Source organism: Phocoena phocoena, chromosome 6, assembly GCF_963924675.1.
Source record: "Phocoena phocoena chromosome 6, mPhoPho1.1, whole genome shotgun sequence".
Classification (NCBI taxonomy): Eukaryota; Metazoa; Chordata; class Mammalia; order Artiodactyla; family Phocoenidae; genus Phocoena; species Phocoena phocoena.
This window is the reverse complement of record NC_089224.1, coordinates 34,168,953-34,191,009: the sequence shown is the minus strand read 5'-3', so window position 1 is coordinate 34,191,009 and position 22,057 is coordinate 34,168,953. Positions and strand designations below refer to the sequence as shown.

The 22,057-nt window shown below is 40.6% G+C and overlaps 1 protein-coding gene across 1 annotated transcript in view; it reads right to left on the bottom strand.

The window, feature by feature from the left end:
* The window catches only part of RASEF (RAS and EF-hand domain containing), a 70,313-nt gene that overhangs the window by 34,294 nt on the left and 13,962 nt on the right, over positions 1-22,057 (bottom strand). The window contains exons 2-3 of the mRNA XM_065879406.1: positions 6,314-6,460; positions 2,699-2,789 (exon numbers count right to left, since the gene is read on the bottom strand). Of these exons, the coding sequence (XP_065735478.1) occupies positions 2,699-2,789; positions 6,314-6,460 (238 nt within the window). The remainder of the gene's footprint in view (positions 1-2,698; positions 2,790-6,313; positions 6,461-22,057) is intronic.

Sequence of the window (22,057 nt, the reverse complement as noted above, 5' to 3'; positions counted from 1 at the left end):
ATACAGAAAACTGATTTTGGACCAAGTGCAAAGGCAATTAGCAGAGAACAGATAGTATTTTCAACAAATGGGCTGGAACAATTAGATATGCGTATGCAAAAAATATGAACTTTGATCCATACCTTACAAACTAGATCCTAAATGTGAAATCTAAAACAATAAAACTTATAGAAAAAACACAGGAGAAAATCTTTGCAACCTTGGGTTATGCGAAGATTTCTTAAATATCAAAAACATATCTGTGAAAGAAAAAACATATCCATGCTGCCCACATCCACCACTACTTTAAATCTATGATGCATTGGACTTCATAAAAATAAAAAATTTCTGCTCTTCAGAAGACACTGTTAGGAGAATGAAAAGATAAGTCAGGAAATATTTATAGATCAGAATATATAAAGGACTCCCCAAACTCAATAATAAGAAAACAAACAACCTAGTTTTAAAAGTGAGCAAAAGATTTTAATAGACGCTTCACCAAAGAAGACGTAAAATGGTTGCCTGACAAGGAGGGGCAAAGAAGGATGGCATGACACAGGGGCGTGGAAACCAACAGTATGTGAACATACCTTTATCTTGATTGTGGTGATGGTTTCTCGGTATATACACATATCCAATCTTATCATAGTCTACACTTTGAGTAGGTACAGTTTATTGCATGCCCATTATACCTCAATAAAGCTGTTACAACATATTTTTAAAACCCTAACTGAAACAATGGGATAAACACTCTATGTGCAAGAGGAGTCAAGGTCAGGAAGAGGTGAAGAACGTGGCTAGAGGACTAGGGGAGGGCACTGGGGAGCAGGGGAGACTTTCTCTGATCTTTGCAAAATTTAGGAAAGTGGAGAGGAGTTATCAAGGCAAAAAAACCCAGCTGGAGTGAAAGCAGAGCAATGAGCCAGGCCAGAGCTGTGGCGTGAAGAACTGTGTGTGGGGAGCCAAGGTAAGCCACGCTTAGTGGAGGTGAGTTAGGGAAAACCTTCAGTCAGCGTGGATGTGTTATTCCAGAGAGACTAGGAGACTGGGGCAGACTGGCAAATAGGTGTCATCCCAGGGCCAGAGCTGCTCCATTGGCAGCAGTGTGCTGAGATTTCAGAGACCACATCTGTGCAGTGACTCACCAGCCACTTACGCCATCGCTGTGGAACAGAGAAAGATGCCATGTATTCACCACCCCTGTACCAGAGCCAAGGAAAATGAGGAAGATGGTATAATTAACAAAACATGAAGTGATAAGGGGTACGGCCATGGTCAGGTATCCATCACCAACAACCAGTCTGGGAAGTGCTTAGCTGGAAGAGGCGGAGATTTGATGACAGAATAACGCATATGCTTGATAAGTGTGTGATGAATGAATGAATGCACAGATTAAAAGGATGGAAAGGGAAAAAGGCAGAAAAAAATAGGATGTTACTGTTTCTAGACTAGAAGTAAAGCGCTAACAAAAGAATGGGATAATCATTGTAATAAAGCTGGACCATGGACTCTGAGCTATTCACTCTGTGAACATGACTTCCAAACAGTTATTAAATGTGTTATTAAGAGATAAGACAATCAAGAGAGCCGAAGGCATACATGTGGTAAAGCAATTTAAGGTGAAGAATCTGAAAGGACACAAGGTACGCAGAGCACCGGAAAAGAGCAGAACTGCAATGGCCACGGTGCCCCTACCATACCTCAGGCACTGCGCTAGGCACGCATACAGACCCTCCTTAAAGCACGTAGGTGGCATTATCCCATCTAAAGTTGGAACAACAAAGGCTCAGGGGTTATGTTATTTTTCCAGTGCCACTTAACGGAGACGGGGCAGAGCCAGGAGGCAAACTAAGGTCTATTGGATGCCAATACCCAGGCCCTTCTCACTCAATTTTCTGCCTCTCAGAGTTAATGGGGAAAATGAATAGAAAAAAAGGGAATGTTCAACCTGAAATTAGCTACTCAAAGAAATATGTCTATTTTCTGTTTTCAGTAAACATCAATCACCCAAATATATTTCATAAAGGAAAAAGATAATTATTTCTCCTATGGAAATCACTGAAGGTAGCACCCAACTTTCAACTATGAGAGTTCCTGTATTGATGAGTAAAAGTATATCCCATTGTAAAACAACACCAAAATTAGGAGAGAGCATTTTAACTTCATTGTAATCTAGATTTAAAGTAGCGGTGGACGTGGGCAGCAAGACAGTGGTATTAAGGGTGGAGCCACCATCCTTTACGAAGGCGGGCTCTGCCTTCTCCTTCAGGCCTCAGCTCTCCTGTCCCCTCTTCACAGAGGCCCCTGACCTCCTAACCCGAAGCAGCCTATCACACATGCCATTTCTTTACTGTGCTTGTTGCCATCTGAAATTAGCCACTTTATTTGATTACTTTCTCTCTCTCTGTCTCTCTCTGTCTCTCTGTCTCTCCCTCCCTCCCTCCCTCCCTCCCTCCCTCCCTCCCTCTCTCGCTCTCTCTCTCTCTCTCTCTCCCCCCCTCCCTCTTCCTCTCCCCCCCCCTCCCTCTCCCACTCCCTCTCCCTCTCTCCTTACTCTACTCCCCACTCCCGCCCTGATAAAACCACCAGCACTAACAATGCCCTTGTTGAGAGCACCTGTGGCAGTCTGGACTTGCTGCACCCAGAGGATGCCCGGTGCCCTGTCCATAAAAGGTGTTCTGAGGATTCGTCGCATGAAGGGGCCATCCCACAAACTCACGTCTTTCCGTGTCTTGTGTTCTGCAGCCTGAATCCTCTGATCCATTTCCTCTTCCAATTCACTCAACTGCATGGCTGCCTTGTCCTGGGCTCTGAAATTTAAGAGGATGCACACCTTTTCATTATACTCTTGGCCTTGTAACATGAAGAGAAAACTCTGACCTCATCTTTTTCAAGCTCTCTATTTTACAGATGAGGAGAAACATACCATTTAAAATAATATTCCCTGTTCCTTCCACATAATAAAATGATGTTGGCAATTCGATCAGTTGGGTGTAAAGGGACACTGAAACTAGATATTAAATAAATGGAATAGATTAAATGGTATTAAACTAGATTGATAGCAAAGAACAGATAAAGATACCGAATTGCTGGGAGGCTCTCAATAAATTCTGAAAACCTTTTTTGCTGCGATGACTGAGCTACAATCCCAGACAAGAAAAGAACTCCAAGGCAAAGAGATGGTTAGATAAAATTTTGAAATTTTATCATATGAAAAACACAATGCTAAATGCTATAGTTAGAAGGGAAAAAAAGAAGAGATCTCAAAAATTATTTCTGATTGGTTCCCTAAAGTTCTAGAATGTAGATATAGTTGCCCTTTAGAAAATTCCTGTTTCTTGTATTAATACAATCAATAAATCATATTTCTCTGGAGGCAGAGAATACTGATCTGCCAAAAAGTTAGAAATGAGAAAATTTCGTTGAGAAGATACCCAGATAGTTTTATTTAGCAGTTGTCTAGTATGGAGACACCTGTCACTTTACAATGATTGAAGCTTCAGATTAAGCCCTAAAAAATTTATTTTTTGTTCTCTCTCAGCTCTGTGTCCAATTATCTAAATTTTCACATGTGTGTGTCTTGCCTACTCAACTAGATTGGAAATGACCTGAAAGCAGCCACCATGAGATTTAGAGTCAATGTACTTGGCCCAATGACATGGTGTTAATAAAAGTAGAAACAGGACCTCAGTAGAAGGCCTCTCTGTCTTCCAGTCTGATAGCTTCTGCTATACCATCCTACCTGCTTTCAACTTATTTACTCCCTCCCAACACAATTTGTTCATGCATTAATTTAATTTCTACATGAGCTTCCAAACAAGCATTGATGGGTGGAGGGAAGACCCGGAAGTAAAATTCGGAGTGACTTATCACTATTTTCTGCTCCTGTTAACTTCCTCTTCACCTTACAGCCTGCCCGAGGTTATGTTAACCAAGTTTGGACAGTCAGCTAGTTCTGGTTTGTTTACAAACACTTGATGTTTGAAATCTAGGCATTATGTATCTCCACAGCAACTTTCAGGGTTTTTTGGTCAACTCTGGGACTGGGAATAGCTAAGCCACACATCCATTTCTCCCTTTGTTATGACTATTTTTTTCCAGCCATTCCCTCTAGACATCCAGTCCCAAACATCTGGGCATCTGGGACACCTCCCCAATGTGTTCCTTCTGCCTTTTTCACTTCTGAACAACTCTTTTTTCTTTCTTTCTTATTTTTTGGGGGAGGGGGAGTAAATCAGGGTAGTCTATAATGACACACTGTTTGCCCCAGCAATTCCCAATTCCCAGTAAAGCATCTACCATGTTGGGAATGTCCACTTTAACCTTAGTCCAGGGCTCCTACCAGGACACTGGGAACCCCTTCTTCAGGTGCAAGTGCTGAGCGAAAAGACTGAGGCCCTCCCCTAACCAAAAACAGAGGTGGGGACGCATGGTCCTTAGTTAAGGATGTAAGGGAATATTTACAGTAGTCAGTTAAACACCTCGGCAAGGTCTCTGCCAGCTCAGAGAGCGGCCTTTAGGAGGCCTTGGGCTTAGGACAGAGCCCAACTTCGGATCCCACCCACAGAGCACAGAAGCTGGGAGGAGAGAAGCACCATCAGCTCCACATCACGTGACGCACTCCGTGCACAGCAGAGAGCGGCCCGGCTGGGAATGAGAGCAGAGGGAAGAGAATGCCATTCTTCTTTCCCTTATGGGTTTACACAGGACTATACTTAGAGGTTATGTGTGAATGAATGTGTGTGTGTCCCATGTATCTTTGTGGGGGTCTGTGTATATCCATCTGTGTGTGTACAGGGGAGTTAGTGTGTTTTCACAGATATTCACTGGACTCTTTAAAAACTCAGTATGTGTGTCTGCTAGTCACCCCTCAAAGGAGGCCAAATCTGGGGCTCTGATCCACACCCCAGAATGCTCTACAGAAACTGATGGTCTGAGGACCGCCCTATGATCTCACTGAAAGCCTCTAGCAGGCAAACTTGCGGGAAAAGATTGGAGTCAGGAACTGAAAATGTTCACTTAAAAACCCCCTGTGTGGACTTCCCTGGTGGCGCAGTGGTTGAGAGTCCACCTGCCTATGCAGGGGACACGGGTTCGTGCCCCGGTCCGGGAAGATCTCACATGCCGCGGAGCGGCTGGGCCCGTGAGCCATGGCCGCTGAGCCTGCGCGTACGGAGCCTGTGCTCCACAACGGGAGAGGCCACAACAGTGAGAGGCCCGCGTACCGCAAAAAAAAATCCCTGTGGATAGTTCAACTCTTGTATGATTCTAGGACTATAAAAACAGTCCTATTTAGCATCAGTGTTTTAAAACATTTTCTCTTCTATATTTCAGTTACTTCACAGGGTCAGCTAGATAGTTTTATCATCAGGTGGAGGGAAAGAATAAAGAGAGAGGAACAGCCTTCACCTGCCCCCATGCAAATGGGGGGCATCCTATGAAAGGGGCCGTTTACAAGTTCTGGGCAGAGACCAGTGCGGTGCACAGCACACTGGGAGCTGCTGGCGGCAGAGCACATGGAGGTGAGAAGCATCTGTGGGGCAGAACACCCGGGAATTGTGACAAACAACATGCCCTCTCTCCCAATGTATGCCAAAGGAGTGTGGTCTTCCAGGGAACAAAGAGGCTGATGTTTGGATTGCAACACATATAAATTCTTTTTTGGCACTGGGTTGCTGTTAAAACCAATAAGATATCCTATGTAAGCCAGCTGTGGCTCATATAAACTGTATGAGAATAAGGGTTCAACAGTTTTTAGGCTTTCAGGTCAAGCTGGTGAAGAGGGTTAGAGACAAGGAAAGAAACACTGCTGAGTACCCACCATGTGGTAGGCCCAGTGCCAAGTGCTTCACCCAAGCCTCACTATGAGGTCTCCACACCCCGAGGATGTGAATATTTACAGCCTGGTTTTGCAGATGCAGAAGCTGAGACTCAGGAAGATTAAGTAACCCGCCCAAAGTCACTCTTCTGTCAGTGACAAGGCCAGGCTTCAAATGGAGTCTGCCTGCCCCTCTGGATGAAAAGTATCCTGTATGTTTCAAGTGGCTGGATATAAGATAACGAATCTCTTTGAACTGTTCTATATGGCATCACAGGCCTTGAAGGGTTTATATGATAGGATCATGGGGACCTGCTGATGGATTGCTGGCTGACCCTACAAAGTACTGTCTGACTCAGCTTCCCTCATGCTGGCTTAGTTTAGAAAGCTCCAGATTCCCCAGGTTCGGGTCGTCCCCCCATACCATATGATAATGCAGTTCCGTCTTTGTGCCACTTGGTCAGAAAGCCAGTTAAAGGACCCCTTCTGCCACGTAGACAGGAAAGACTACAATACCTCTTCACTGCAACGGCCAGGTTTTCCATTTCTGTGCTTTGAAGTTTGATCTCACGGATGAAGTTCTTTATAACATGTTCATATGGCTGAATCAGTCTTGGCTCCACGAGGTTGATGTTTTGATACAAGGTACTAACTTGCTCTTTTCTGCCAAAAGAATTAGATTAAAAATTAAATAAAACCGAGTAAAAAAAGTCAAAATTTCAGAATATTTTTTAGGAAAGAGACACATAAGAACCAAGGAAGAAAAATGTAACAACAGAATGACCAGAACGGAGGGAAGACAGCAGTCAGAGATGCTACTGCACTATTCTTCATATTATTATTATATTTTTAACAGTGGAAAAGCAAATTCACTTTTTTCCCCAGCTTTATTGAGATATGACTGACAAATAAATATTGTACATATTTAGGTTGTACAGCGTGATTTTTTAAGGTGTACAGTGTGATGATTTAATATTAGAAGATGGAGGCCAGTGAGGGCAGTGGACATGCACAGGGAAGGATTGATAGGGAAGGATTTTTCTGTCACTGCTGGTTATTTTTTCTTTCATAGAAAGTTAAATAGATTTACAGAAAAAAAGTTAGGTAGCAAACTAATTACTTAATAATACGTTCCACCAATCCCTATAAGACATACTTCAGACTTTATGATCATAAAAGTACATATACCTATTGTTTTATAGTCAGTTAAAAATTTCATATATATTATATTTATATGTGAGAATCCTCATACTTGTTATTATTAACATTTGTAAAAGACAAATATTTCAGAGTCATTTCAAAAGAAAACCTGGTAAGACTGGGCAGCTCTTCTGCTAGGGGATAAAGGAGTGAGTCAGTGAGGCTAGTGGTGTCCTTGACTCAAGTTTGGGAGCCAATGTTCTGAGTGATACAGAGATAAGGCCACGTGAAGACACAGTCAGACCGTCATTGACAAGCCAGGAAGAGAGGCTCTCACCTCCAACCCTGCCAATACCTTGATCTCAAACTTCCAGTCTCCAGAATTGTGAGAAAATAAATCTCTGTTGTTTAAGCCACCCAGTCTGATATTTGTTATCAGAAATACCTAGGCAACCATAGCAAACAGTGAAAATTTCCAAGGTCACATAGTGACTGAGTGGCAGAATTGGGATTCAAACTCAGTCTGATACTGCAGACCACACGGTCAACCATTACATTATATTGCGGTGGTAAACATCTGAACCTTGGCAGAAGAAATGGGATTCAAAATCATTACACAGAACTAGGAAACACTTCAAAATGTAAGGTATATATTAACCCAAAGCTTATTTAGGCATGGCCCTGAGGTGTGTCCACGTGGCTATAAACTCTCCCAGCTTTTCTCTTAGAAATGAACTGCTCGGGGCTTCCCTGGTGGCGCAGTGGTTGAGAGTCCGCCTGCCGATGCAGGGGACACGGGTTCGTGCCCCGGTCCGGGAAGATCCCACATGCCGCAGAGTGGCTGGGCCCGTGAGCCAGGGCCGCTGAGCCTGCGCGTCCGGAGCCTGTGCTCCGCAACGGGAGAGGCCACAACGGTGAGAGGCCCGTGTACCGCAAAAGAATAAATAAATAAGAATAAAAAATAAACTGCTTGATGTGTGCAGAGGCCAATTATGATTGAAAAGAACTGCTCAACTGAAATATTATTAATAAACCTGCAGGAATAAGTCACTTTATTTGGTGATATAAGACACAGAAGGTTGCCATCATCCTTCCTGTCAGAGCTGAGTACAAATATTGGCTACAGTAGTGAGCCATATTTATTAAGGAGCAGCAAAAAAAAAAAAATTTCTACTCTTACATTATCCCATGTAATTTCAATGTACAACAGGATCATTAACTTCCTTGCCTTTTGTCTTTTACTGACCATCAGCGGTTTACAAAGCATACAAATTTTCTCGTTAATAGGGACCTGCCTGTCAAGGATTGCCATTAAGATACTGTCACCAAGAGTCCTTGTTTCTTGGCTAACTGCACAGCAATAAAATGTTCAGAAGTAGATGTCTCCGAAAATTCCCTGAATTTCTGAAAATTTCTAAAATAAGAACATAACGATTGTAACTTCTCTTGAGTCCTTTGCTGGTCCCGGTATTACACAGAATTTCAGGAATAGTTTACAGTGAAGTGTACAAACAGATTAATTATAGAAAATGTCTGCCACTAGCAGGAAATAAATTACATGGTTAACTGCTGTGTCAGAGACTAGCTGGATACTCATCTATGCTGCTTCTTTTTATAGGGCACACAGGGGAGAACTGACTCCTCAGAACCCTGGGCAGGCAGGTTGGAGCCATGTGACTAGTTGTGGCCAATGGAAGGGGAGCAGAAATGATGTGTTTGCCACTTCCATGTTTGGCCCCTAAAATCCTTTGTAAGATCCTCAGCTCTTATGCATTCTCATTATCCCTCTCTCATATCTATTTCTCTCTCTCTCTGTTTCTCCCCTCTCCCCCCTGCCCTCTCCTTCTCTGCCTCCCTCCTCATTTCCTCATCCTCATGGCCAAAGTGAAAAACTCCAATATGGTGAAACCATGTGATGAAATATGTTTGGATCACCACACGGAGGGAAACTGCTTGGGAAGGATGCCTGACCACATCAATCTTCCCGATATGAGAGAAAGAAATGTTTGTATTTTGTAGAGCCTAAGGCTTGGAAGTTCTTTGTAAAACTCAACTTGCACTTAAAAAGTTGGCGTCATACTTTCCTAACTCGTTTTTTTAATCATCACCTTCCAGATTAAATTACTTTCTTAACTCCTTCCTTGATAGAGTCATATTAAATAAATATTAAAACTTCTATGACCAGGGTGAGTCTTTACTGCCACCATCCATTCTCTTTCAAGGGAATAAAAGCCTATTCTGAAGCATTCATATAGTGAAGCAGACATTTATTAAGCACCTTACATAGGCAGTCCCAGCAGTGATCTCAGCTTTTAAATGTACTATTCACTTAATCCTGACAACAGCCTTATGAAGAAGTTATCACTAGTATCCTATTTACCACAGAGGAAACTGAGGTCAAGAGAGGTAAGTATCATTCTGGTACCAGAGCTAGGATTCCAATTCAGCCCATCTGGCTCCAGAGGAACTAGCTCTTCATACCAAAAGTAAGTGCTAATCTGCTTTTCAGGGGTCCCAAGGGCATGTCTCCATTTCAAAAACATTGATGTACCAAGATTTTTTGAAAATTATTTTAGAGGATAGGTATTATTGCTACAAGCACCATCTACATTACAAAGGGACTCCTTTAACGAATGAAGGCACAACTAAGATTAAGATGAGATAATCTGATCAATTCTTATTTACCTAAAGCTATCTGGGGAAAGCACTACTGTACACAGTGAGGCACACTCCCTTCTCCCCCTCCTTTTGTCTGCTTGGTTCATTCGGTCCTTATCTGTGAAACTAGAGAAGCATCTGGATTATGCCTAGAGACTGCAATGCAGTGCACATGGCGATTTTCACACGTGATGCAAAAAACAAAACAAAAACAAAAACTACTTTACCTTAACAAGATAATACGTGGTCCCTCTATGTAAGATTTAAATGCTGTGCCCTGTACAGGCAGCTCAACACCTATGGATTCTTCAGCTCAACAGACTGGGTGCCATTACCTGGTACCAAGACAGTCTTTTTGTTCTGCTCCCGAGATTACAGGAGTCACCAGTCTCTCCCAGTGTCCTTGCTCCTGACGTCAAACGTTAAACAAGCAGACCACACAATGCTGCACACACAGCTCTGTTTACTCCTGACCCTCACCCAGGGTGGTGCCTCTGGGTGCGGAAAAGGGTGCCCAGTAGTGACAAGACTTAAGTCCAGGGCCTCATATAAGACAACTATGCTTGGATTCACAAATACCATGCAAACCTGTTTACAGGTGTACCAGACAAATACTGGGTAAAGATTAAGGGTCAGGTCATGCACGTTAGTCAAGATGAAAAACAGTCTCTGCTTCTGTTCGGAGAGAGCCACTCACACTAAAAATAATCTAATTTATATCTTAAGGAAAGAGATCAAATGAAATGAGAAAGACACACCCTGGATTACCAACTGGTTTTAGATCTGAGCCTTTTCATCATTTTGTTCAATAAATTACAAGACGATTTGTTTGAAAGACAGTGATAATGGCAAACTGCTGATGAAAGATTCACAACTTAAAAATTTTAAACGATCCCTGGGAAATAAGCATTGTAAATTGCAAATATTCCCACTGAAGCTGAGAGATAAATTACCTGAATTTAGGAGGAAAAAAATAGGTATAATTAAGATTGGTAAAAAATTTAAATGTCACACACTTCCACAGGATTTACATTTTACTTAGAAGAGCACATATTTATCTATGGTTATGTATTTGTAATGTAGTAAGGCCAGTATTTAGAATGCCTGGACACCTCTGGTCTCAGGACAGCTCTGGGAAATAGTCAAGTGCAGACAACATCATTCCAGGCTAAAGAACACGGTGACCCAGTAAGGTTGGTAGGAAAATTGGACCTTAGATTCAAAGTCTTGCTGCTTTAAGCACTGAAATAGAGAGCTAACCAATTTTTTCAAACTGTAAGTTACATAGATCTAAAACCCTAAATGGTTCTCTGTGGACAAAAGCAAATAGTATTCAATGTCTACATCATCCTACACTAGGGACGGCTGGAAGAAAACTGACACTATGACCCTAACATCTGAGCATGGGAAATTAAATATCCAGGCAATCCAAAGGGCACTATGTTAGATCCTGGAAATAAAATGCTAAGAAACATACCGAGTACCTTCCCTCATTGGGCTCACCTTGAAGATTAAGTACAAGATGCTCTGACAGCATAGAGCAGGTGAACATGACCAAGCCTTGCAGTACGATGACCTGAAAGATGAGTAGATGCCAACTAGGCAGAAGTGGGGTGGGGGTGGCCTGTTCCAGGAACCAATAACCAATCATAGGTTGAGGGGTTTGAGGGCAGGGGAGGGGCCAGCAGCAGTTCCTGTAAATGGAAGAAGCTGGTGAGGCTGAGGAGCTTAGAGTGGGGGAGGGACCAGCAGCATCAGATTGGGGGAGAAGTTAGCAAGAGCCAGATGACTGCACAGAGCCTGAAAGCACGGTAAAGACATGGGAGAGGGGCAATTATTCTGAGAGGGTGGTAAGGTGCTGGAAGGTTTGAAGGAAGAGACCACATGATCAAGTGTACATCTTAACCATTCTCAACTTCTCAAAGTTTTGGCTGCAGCAGAAATTAAGCGAAGGATTTTGAAACAGGTTTGCAGATAGGAAGGTAAATCTAAGTCTACTGTAATTTAATCCAGAAATGTGGGACTTCAGGAGTTTTCACTAGCTTCTACTTTCCTTTATTATAGAATGTGTAAAATTCTAAAATCTTATCATATAGACAGATCAATGAAACAGAGAGCCCAGAAATAGACCTACATAAATATAGTCATTGACAAAGGACCAAGGACAACACAATGAAGCAAAGACAGTCTTTCAACAAATGGTGCTGGTACAACTGGACATCCACATGGCAAAATAATGAACCTAGACACAGATCTTACACCCTTCATAAAAACTAACTCAAAGTGGATCACAGATATGGATGTAAAATGCAAAGTTATTATACTCCTAGAAGATAAGCCTAGGAGAAAACCTAGATGGCCTCAGATAGGGCGATGCCATATTAGATACAACACCAAAGGCATGATCCATGAAAGACATAATTGATAACCTAGTCTTCATTAAAATTAAAAACTGCTCTGCAAAAGACAATGTCAAGAGAATGAGAGGAGAAGCCATAGGCTGGGAGAAAATATTTGCAAAAGACACATCTGATAAAGGACTGTTATCCAAAATATAAAAAGAACTCTTAAAACTTAACGGTAAGAAAAACAACCTGATTACAAAATTGGTCAAAGACCTTAACTGACACCTCACCAAAGAAGATATACAGGTGGCAAGTAAGCATAAAAAGGATACTCTATAAAAGTTAATAAAAAAGCAACTATATTCCAATAAAAATTAATGAAAATATATAGTCTACATCATATGTCATCAGGGAAATACAAATTAAAACAGCAACAAACTATCACTACACGCCTATTACAATGGCAAAAATCCAGATCATTGACAACACTAAATGCTATTGAGGATGTGGAGCAACAGGAACTCTCATTCAGTGCTACTGGGCATGCAAAATAGTACAGCCACTTTGAAGACAGTTTGGCAAATTTTAATAAAACTAAGCATTCTTTTACCATATGATCCAGAAATTGTGTTCCTTGGTATTTGCCCAAGGGAGATGAAAACTTATGTCCACACAGATGTTTATAGCAGATTTATTCATAATTGCCAAAACTTGGAAGTGACCAAGATGTCCCTTAGTAGGTGAATGGATTTTAATAAACTGTGGTACATCCAGACAATGGAATATTATTCAGCATCTAGACAATGGAGTATTTTTCAGCACTAGAAAGAAATACGCTATCAAGCCATGAAAAGGCATGGAGGAACTTTAAATGCATATTACTAAGAAAAAGAAGCCAATCTGAAAAGAGTACATACTTTATGATTCCAACTAGATGACATTCTGGAAAAGGAAACACTTGGAGATAGTAAAAATATCATTGGTTGCTGGTGGTTGGAGGGGAGGGATGAATAGGCGGAGCACAGAGGATTTTTAAGGCAGTGAAATACTTCGCATGATACTATAATGATGGCTACATATCAGTGTACGTTTGTCCAAATCCACAGAATATACAACAGCAAGAGTGAACCCTAACGTAAAGTAAGGAATTGGGGTGATAATGATGTGAAAATGTAGGTTCATCAATTTGAACAAATGTACCACTCTGGTGGGAGTTGTTGATAGTGGGGAGGCCGTGCATGTGTGGGAGCAGGGGGTGTATAGGAAATCTGTGTACCTTCGTCTTAATTTTGCTGTGAACTTAAAACTGCTCTAAAAAAATAAAGTCTTTTTAAAATCTGATAGTTTATTTCTCTTTGGGAATAAGGATAATGAGTATATTCCTATTCAGTGACACCAACTGATCTTTTTAGCTGCCCTGAACAAACCATACTGTCATTTAGTCAGTTGAGGGGGAAAGGCTTAGCCTCTTTCCCCCTTACAAGTTAAGGGAAAATGAATGATTTCAAAATGTACTCTCATTACATAGTACACATACTTTCAGAATAAACCCCAACTGACTGGAAAATAAATTCCAACAGCCAAAATCCAGCTGTGCTGCTAGAACAGGGCAGCATCAGTTCTCTTTTGGAGGTTCAAGCCTTGCTTTCCAGACAGGATGTACCTCTGCGCACTAACAGCCTCACGCTGGCCGCCTGTTTCTCACAACAGGCTTTGCTCTTCATTAACTCAGTTACAGAATGGTGATCTGGCTCTCCCTTCTAGAAAAAACAAACAATGGTTTATTCAACCTGGTCCCACTACCCCACAGACTGGAAACACAGCCAATCCAGTGGCCTGGGCTTTTCTCAGCTGTTTTGCTGCTGCGGAGTCAGAGGATGATCTAGTTCAGGTAACCAACCACTGCTGCCTACTCCAGGACCCCCAGCCCGAAGACATCTCCCGCGGGTAAAATTCCTCCTGGATTCACGTCACCCTGAGAAAATATTTTACTTGCCTAAGTACTTATTTGGGAAACATTTCCCAAAAGGTTTTAAAATGGAAACTTCCTGGAAGGTGAGCATGTTAACTAGATGTATGCAAAGTCTAGAAACATTTCAAATTGCAAATTGCTTCCTATTTAAAATCACTGAAATTTAGTTACTGGGAGTTTGCCAGTGGAGGGAGGAAGGCAGAGCCAGCAAGAGGTACTGTGCTGAAGGTTTAAGGATGGCACACTCGAAACAGCTGAGGGCTCCTGAAGCCAGGAAGGAGGAGTGCACGGGGTAAGTGTAATGGCCTGGCTAAATTCACATGCTTCCTCAGCACATCCTGGGCCTTGTGAGAAACACTTAACCTCTTGAGCTCCAGTTTCCTCAGTTATAAAGTGGGTATAGTACTTGAACCTACCATGAAATGTGAGGATTAACCCAACTGGAGCACAGACAACAGTGCAAGGAATGCTGTAGGTAATTGATAAACATTAGCCATTGTCACGCTTCCTCTCGACTCCTCTACCCCAATGAGATAGAGAGAAGTAGGTGGTTATCTCCTGTCTGCTTCTATGTTGTGTATTGGAAAAGGGCTGAAAGGAAGAAAGCCATGTGGCGTGGAAGCCCCTTGGACTGAAATGTTGTCTTATGGGGCCAGGGCAGGGGAAACTGAAAAGTGAGAGTTGGGTCACGCTCGAGGTCAGTCTGCAAAGCTTATATAGTCCAGGGGTCAGTAAACCTTTTCTTTAAAGCACCAGATATAAAATACTTACCATCTCTGTTGCAACTACTTAACTCTGCCATGGTAGCATGAAAGCAGCCATAGACAACAATCAACAAATGAGCTTGGTTGTGCTCCACTAAAACTATTTACACAAACAGGCAGAGGGCCAAATGGTCCTGACTTTGATCCCTGTTATACAGTCTATTAGCATAAGGCCCTGAGCACAGAAATGGGGCTGGGGCAATGCAGACCTAACCCTTCTGCACCCAGGAACACAGGCCTTTGCTCTCACCCTGTCCCTAGGTCCATATCAAATTTTTTCATTTATGGGCATCACATTATCAATGTGCTTATATTGTAGACAGTGGGCAGGTATATGTGGGAATATGTGTCTTTCTTACCTTATAATGCACATTCACTCTCCCAATATTTCTATCCATTTACCTTGAGTCAAGTTAAATGTAGGCATTTAATCTAGTAATGTTAGTGCAACTATGTGTATTATAGTTATTTTTCACTGAAAAGTTTTATTTGGGCAGGAAAGATAGGGGTTGGGGAGAAAATAAAGAGTGCCATATCAGTTTCTATGCTAAATTTTCCCTTTAGACGACATCTGTCACCTTCCCAGGTTTGCCAGGAATAATTCCAATTTAAGCCTGCTGTCCTTTAGCATTTATCCAGAATTTCCCCTTTTCTGTAATCAAAAAGTTGCATTAACAGGTAGTAACTGTTATTAAACTGTGTACTAACTATACATTAAAGGTTTTCTTAAGCATTAAAGTTATTAACAGCTGCATTAAAATAAGCCAGGGTGAGTTAGTGGATGTGTGCTTTTTACCTTCAGCGTTCACCTGGTAGCGTGATACATTTGTGGAGTGAAAAGACTTCTCACTAATGTGCTGCTAAATCAGAAGACAAGCAGTGATAAACCCATCTCTCCTTTCCTGACTCTCTCTAGACACAATGTAACTAAGACTTTCTTTTCAGGAGCAGGAAACAGGAATACTCACTGATAAAGCAAATTAAGCTTGGACAAGAGAAGCTGGAGACAGATAACTCCTACGGGTCTCGATGGTGATGGAGAAAGATGGAGGGGTCTGACCTGCGGGCCACCTGGAAAACCAGCCAGTTGTGCCGCTACCCGCAGATAGATGCACAGTGCTGCCGGGCAGCCATCTGGCCACATCAATGGGAAATTAGGAAATTACAGGCACAGTGTACAGGAAATAGGTACCAAAAACACAAGTTGGAGAGTCCTGCCACAGAGCAACAGAAAGTAACTAGAATGTTTTCGCTACTGTGATTTAACCATTTTTAGTGTGGTTTAAATGTATAACCAGTTATTTTACTGGATGGTAATGCTTTTACATTTTGCAGTAAATCCTTTTAGCAGCAATGACCCCACAAGACTAACCAAGATGCATGCTTAATAAAAAGTTCAGTACCAAATTTCCTTTCCTCAAGAATGATGGTGATAACCGTGTAACTTGCTTGAAATATTTAACTGTCACAGCCAAGAGGAGCCTCAGGAGGCATGACAACTAAGTATAATGTGGTGTCCTGGTGGAATGATGGAACCAAAAAAAGGGTATTAGGGAAAAACTGAGGAAATCTGAATAAAGTATAGAATTTAATTACTAATAATGTATCAATATCATTTCATTAATTTTAACAAATTACTACACCAATGCAAAATGTCATAAATGAGGGAAAGTGGGTGCAGGTTATACAGGAACTCTCTGTACCATCTTCACAATTTTTCTGTAAACCTGACAACATTCTTTAAAAATAGGCTTATTAAGAAAAAGTTTGTCAGCATTTATCCTCCACTAGAGTGAATCAGAGTGATATCATTAACCACATGAACCAGAAGACACAAATCTCCTGAAGACGCATCAGCATCTACATCTTTTAAATTTATATTCTGTACCAAAATAAAACGAAGTTGAAAAGGCCTACAATTTTGAAGCATCTAAGTATGGGAAAACATTCAAAAGAGTCATAAATGGAGACAATTTATTTGACAAGTCTTGTCTTATAAAAGCTAAGAAACTTGTCAAAGTATTTGTCAAAGAAAGTACTTTGAAGGGAGGCAAAAACAGAACTTGTGACAATCAAGGGCTGAACTATTTACAAAAGTCGATATTCATACATGTCCGTACGAAAAAAAAAATTGAGAATATCCTGTTTAGTAGAATCTGCTCTAAGCTTATCACAGAATTTGCTCTTGAAGTGCTCTTCAGCCCTTGTACACAGAATAATTTTCTTAATTAAAAACATGACCCACAGAGAAAAGTCAATTGCTGATGTCAACAATTTCAAATTTAATAATCATAAAATGTAACTCCAAAGAAGATTACAAGCAATTGTATGGAAGAAAAAAGCATAATAAGACCACATTGGAAAAAATATATATTCTTCAAAAAAGTATCAGAGATAGATGAATAAGCAACAGATTAAAATACTTAAATATTTTCCAAAACTACTCTGCTTTGCAATTTTTAAATGTTCACATATTTATTAAAAGATTTTCTTTGCCCTAATATGCCTAAAAATTTTTATATATTTTAGAAATAACTATTTTTTATTTATTAAAAAGATTTTATATAGAACTGTTTTATAGGACCACATATATAATAAAAGCAATTTTTCAGACAAAATAATATTTCAATAATATTAGATAATTTAAAGTATATTAGTTCTCATTTTATTCATAGGAAAATTCTGGTTTGGAGAACCAATTTTACAGCCACTCTACTTTCCTATCTCATTTCCTTCAAACGTCCGATCTTCTAAACACTCTTAGGTGCTCACTGTTCTCAAATATTTTGCACAGTGCCCAACACACAATACATAAATTTTCAAAAAAGGAGACAAATACGTTATCTTGGTTGATTTCAAATTATACCATTCCTTAACTTTTTTTTCAATTTTCGAGACTGAAAAGAGTTGGGAAACAGCTTTATTTCTCCCTAGTCAAAGAATATTTTAATCTTACTCTCTGATCAAAACCAAAACTTTCTGTAACTCCTATCTAGAAATCAAACTCTGCACATCAGTCAAGGCTCTCTCAAAAGTTGCCTCTTCCATGAAGCCTGCTCTGAATGATTCAACCACAAGAAATCCTTCCCATGCCACATTTCATCTGAAGCTCTATGTACTGAGTTTTTTGTGGATGTTTTATCTTCCCAGTTACCCTGTCAGTTTCCACATCCCTTGCAGCACCCAGAGATCTGACCAGCAACAGATCCTGCATTATGAATGAATGAGGCCGGAGCCTAGGGAAGGCGGACACAGTGCAGGGTGGAGTGGAGAAGGTGGAGCTTTGTACTGGATCTGAGGCAGGCTAAGGACTCGGCCTCACGGAGGGTAAAGAAGACAGTGGTGAGGAGGGAGCAGATGAGCCTTGCTGGGCACAGGGTCAGGAAGGAGACAAGCTGGTATATCTGACTGCCAAGCTGAAAAGGGTCAATTCCCTTCACAACACAGTGAGAAAGGAGAGATTCTAGAAGCACACCGGGTTGCATCTAAAATCTACATGCAAGGGCATACACTCCTCTTCAACCTGCTGGCTGCCTTTTGCCTTGATTTAATTTTCCCCTTTCTCCTTTCACACTGTTTCCAACAGGGAAGCAGCCAATATTTGCTATATAACATACACTAAGAAAGCTGAAGAGAGTCAAAAATCGTCAACTGGAGAAAATGTCCTGTGGGGATTTCTAACTAATATTTCTGATACACAGAGACCCCTTCCTTTTCTTCCACTTCAGATTTGTGTGTTTGTGGGTTGAGGATGCTGAAATCAGAACTCCATCCAAGCTAAATGGCTAAAACAATATGGTGAATCCTAAATATATTTCAATAATAAATTAGGATGCATTTTAAACAAAATAATGTTTAAGTTTATAGATATTATTACATATGTGAGTTCTAAAAACAAATTAAATCACATGATTTTATGAAGATCAACATGGACTTATTAAAATATTGCATTATATAGATAACCCATCACAAGCTTCTACAGAAGATGAGGATTTGCTTGTCTTTCTAAAATCTCCCAAAGACTTCTTACTATATACCACAGAAACATGAGTACCAGCAAAGAACTCATTTTCTCTCCTAAAATGAGCATATTCTGGGATATAAGTAAATTCTATCTGTTCACTCAGCAGTAAACTTTTTTTTAATTTAACTTCTTTATTGGAGTCTAATTGCTTTACAATGTTATGTTAGTTTCTGCTGTATAACAAACTGAATCAGCTATACGTATACATATATCCCCATATCTCCTCCCTTTTGTGTCTCCCTCCCACCCCTCTAGGTGGTCACAAAGCATCGAGCTGATCTCCCTGTGCTATGCAGCTGCTTCCTACTAGCTAGCTATTTTACATATGGTAGTGTATGTATGTCCATGTCACTCTCTCACTTTGTCCCAGCTTACCCTTCCCCCTCCCCATGTCCTCAAGTCCATTCTCTACATCTGCGTCTTTATTCCTGTCCTGCCCCTAGGTTTATCAGAACCATTTTTTTTTTAGATTCCATATATATGTGTTAGCATATGGTATTTGTTTTTCTCTTTCTGACTTATTTCACTCTGTATGACAGACTTTAGGTCCATCCACCTCACTACAACTAATTCAATTTCGTTTCTTTTTATGGCTGAGTAATATTCCACTGTATACGTGTGCCACATCTTCTTTATCCATTCATCTGTCGATGGATATTTAGGTTGCTTCCATGTCCTGGCTATTGTAAACAGTGCTGCAGTGAACATTGTGGTACATGACTCTTTTTGAATTATGGTTTTCTCAGGGTATATGCTCAGTAGTGGGATTGCTGGGTCATATGGTAGCTCTATTTTTAGTTTTTTAAGTAAACTTACTTCTTGAATTCGTATTTAATATATATTGAATAACTGCTACTAACTATTGAATGACTGGCATTTAACTCTAAATGATTATTGATATCATGAAAGGATAACTGTTAGGTACATAAGCTACAGTCACATTGTCTTCAACAGTTAAATCTCGACCTTATGCTTGAATATACATGATACTGGCAAGGAAATCTGTTGGAGATTGTACACAACCTGCTCTGGCCTTCTTAAAAGTCTTTCTGAAAGGTTATAAGAGTTAGCCCTGATAATCATGTAGTTAAATGAGAATTTCTTTTCTATGACATCTTTGAACTATCTTAAAACTATTTGTATACATGTAGTGTTTGTTTAGTTACAGTACAAAAATATCACAGAAAAAATTTTAATCTACTTTTAAGAATCATTGACTTTTACCTACCTACCTTGCTACCTAACCATTGACTTTTACCTACCTACCTTGCTACCTAACCATCAAAAACCAATAATGGTTTTCCAGTCTCTCTGTTTATGCAGAGATGGACGAAAAAATATCAAAATAACGCAAAATTAGTTGTGGAGATTTTCTTACAAATTTTCTTGAACACACTTCCCCTGTAAAATAAAATGTTGTTGACATCTTTAATTTTGACATTTCAACAGTTAAAACCCTTTGAGAGGTTCTTGGTCTCATTCAACGATGCCTAGGGTATATTTTCCACAAGATAGAAGTTTCCTGAGATACACCCCACTGCTCATCAACTTTGCACTTCATTGCTTCCCTAGCAATCTGCAGGGAAGTTTAATTACTTTTTCATTTGATTTTCTGAAGAACCAAAGGGTGATTTTCTGGAATGTGATTTTAAAAAAAAGGTAGCCAAAAAAAGCTATTAAAATCTGACTTTTCCACATTATACCAGAATCAGCTGCCCTGAAAACTAGTCCACTTCTGTGCTCCCAGAGCCACAGTCCACTGGAAGAGCAACCAACCTGCAGATTTGCAAACACTATCTCCTGAAGGAATCTGACCTCAACCCCTCTGGAGAGCCAAGAAAAGAGAAACCGATCTTTTCTCGAGTCATCATCTTAATTCACTGGTTCATCAGATAATGAAAAAGCAATTTCAGTCAACTGTGCATTTACATTTATTTCAGTTTACATTTTTCATCTGAAACCTTTATTTTGCCCTTGTTTCCAGTTCTGCTTCCCTGGGGTATGAGCTGCCCTCTCTCGCCTGGTGTGGATAACATCCCTTCTGGAGTGTACAACTGGCCTAAAACCTACTAAACAAAATGGAAATAAAAGCTGAATGGTTGCTTTAAATCCTATACTTGCATTAAAACATTTACAGTTTTTCTGTACTGGTACCCTGGACTGTCGTATGTTTCTATTAAACATCTACTGTGATGTTTTTTGTGTTAATATCTTATTCAGATTGTTGTATAAGTGGTACTAAAGAAGGAGCTGTAATAGGTGATTACAATAATCGGCCTGAGTGGACAAGGAGAACCTCACAAAGCAGCAGTATCTGTTTACCTCCATGTACAGTTTTTGTAGCATTTCTTTTCAAAGAAAAGAGCATTAAAAATAATTTCAATAAGCAACTATTGGTCTGGGGCCCAAGACCCAGGTGCGAGACTTGCCAGACTCCTGTGGATTCATCTCAGCATAACACCATGCCTACTCTTGGCTAGGTGCGTACTTCTCACATGTATTCATGATAATATAAATCCACGTTCTGTGCTTACTTTTTCTTTTTCTTGGAGTATAATTGCTTTACAATGTTGTGTTAGTTTCTGCTGTACAATGACGTGAATCAGCTATGTGTATACCTATATCCCCTCCCTCTTGGACCTCTTCTGCATGGGATAATTTTCTACAAAGACAATTAGAACTACAGTGTCTACCTTGGGGAACTTTCAAAATGGACGAAAGGGGGCAAGGAGTTAAAATATAAATAAAAATGGAAAAGGAATAAAACTGCCAAAAAAAAATTAAGTTCAAAACGACGGCAGCACTCCAGCCCTTTGAAGCTCAGGCATCTGGCCCTGAGAAGAATACAAAAGCAGACAAAGTCAGGAGAGAACGAACAGCGGCCTGTGAGCCCCCTCCTTGGCACAGGAGTAACATGCATTCAAAGGGGTTCTGAACACAGTTCTAATACATCTGATCAGTTTGCTTTCTGCGTCTTCAGTAAACGAAGGTACCCAGGAAGGAAGGAAGAACTGACAACAGTAAACCGTCACCTGGCAGCCTGACAGCCAGAAGAGAAAATGCACACAGGAACTCGAAAAGCCAAACTGAACTGCCATCCCCACAAATCCTGGGGACACGCTACACCACAGCCCGGGATGAAACTCAGCTTCATAATGATGACCCTGAGTTAGCAAGGAAAGCTGAAGTTATTTTGAAAACAGTTATTAAAAGCAAGGCACTGTGTGAGTCCATATGCTTGCCAAAAGATGGACTGCCCATCGCGGCACGCTATGTAATAGCCACAAAGCAGAAATGACCCAAATGGCCGTGAAAAGTAAAATGGATAAACTGCGGTATCTTCACACAATGAAGAGA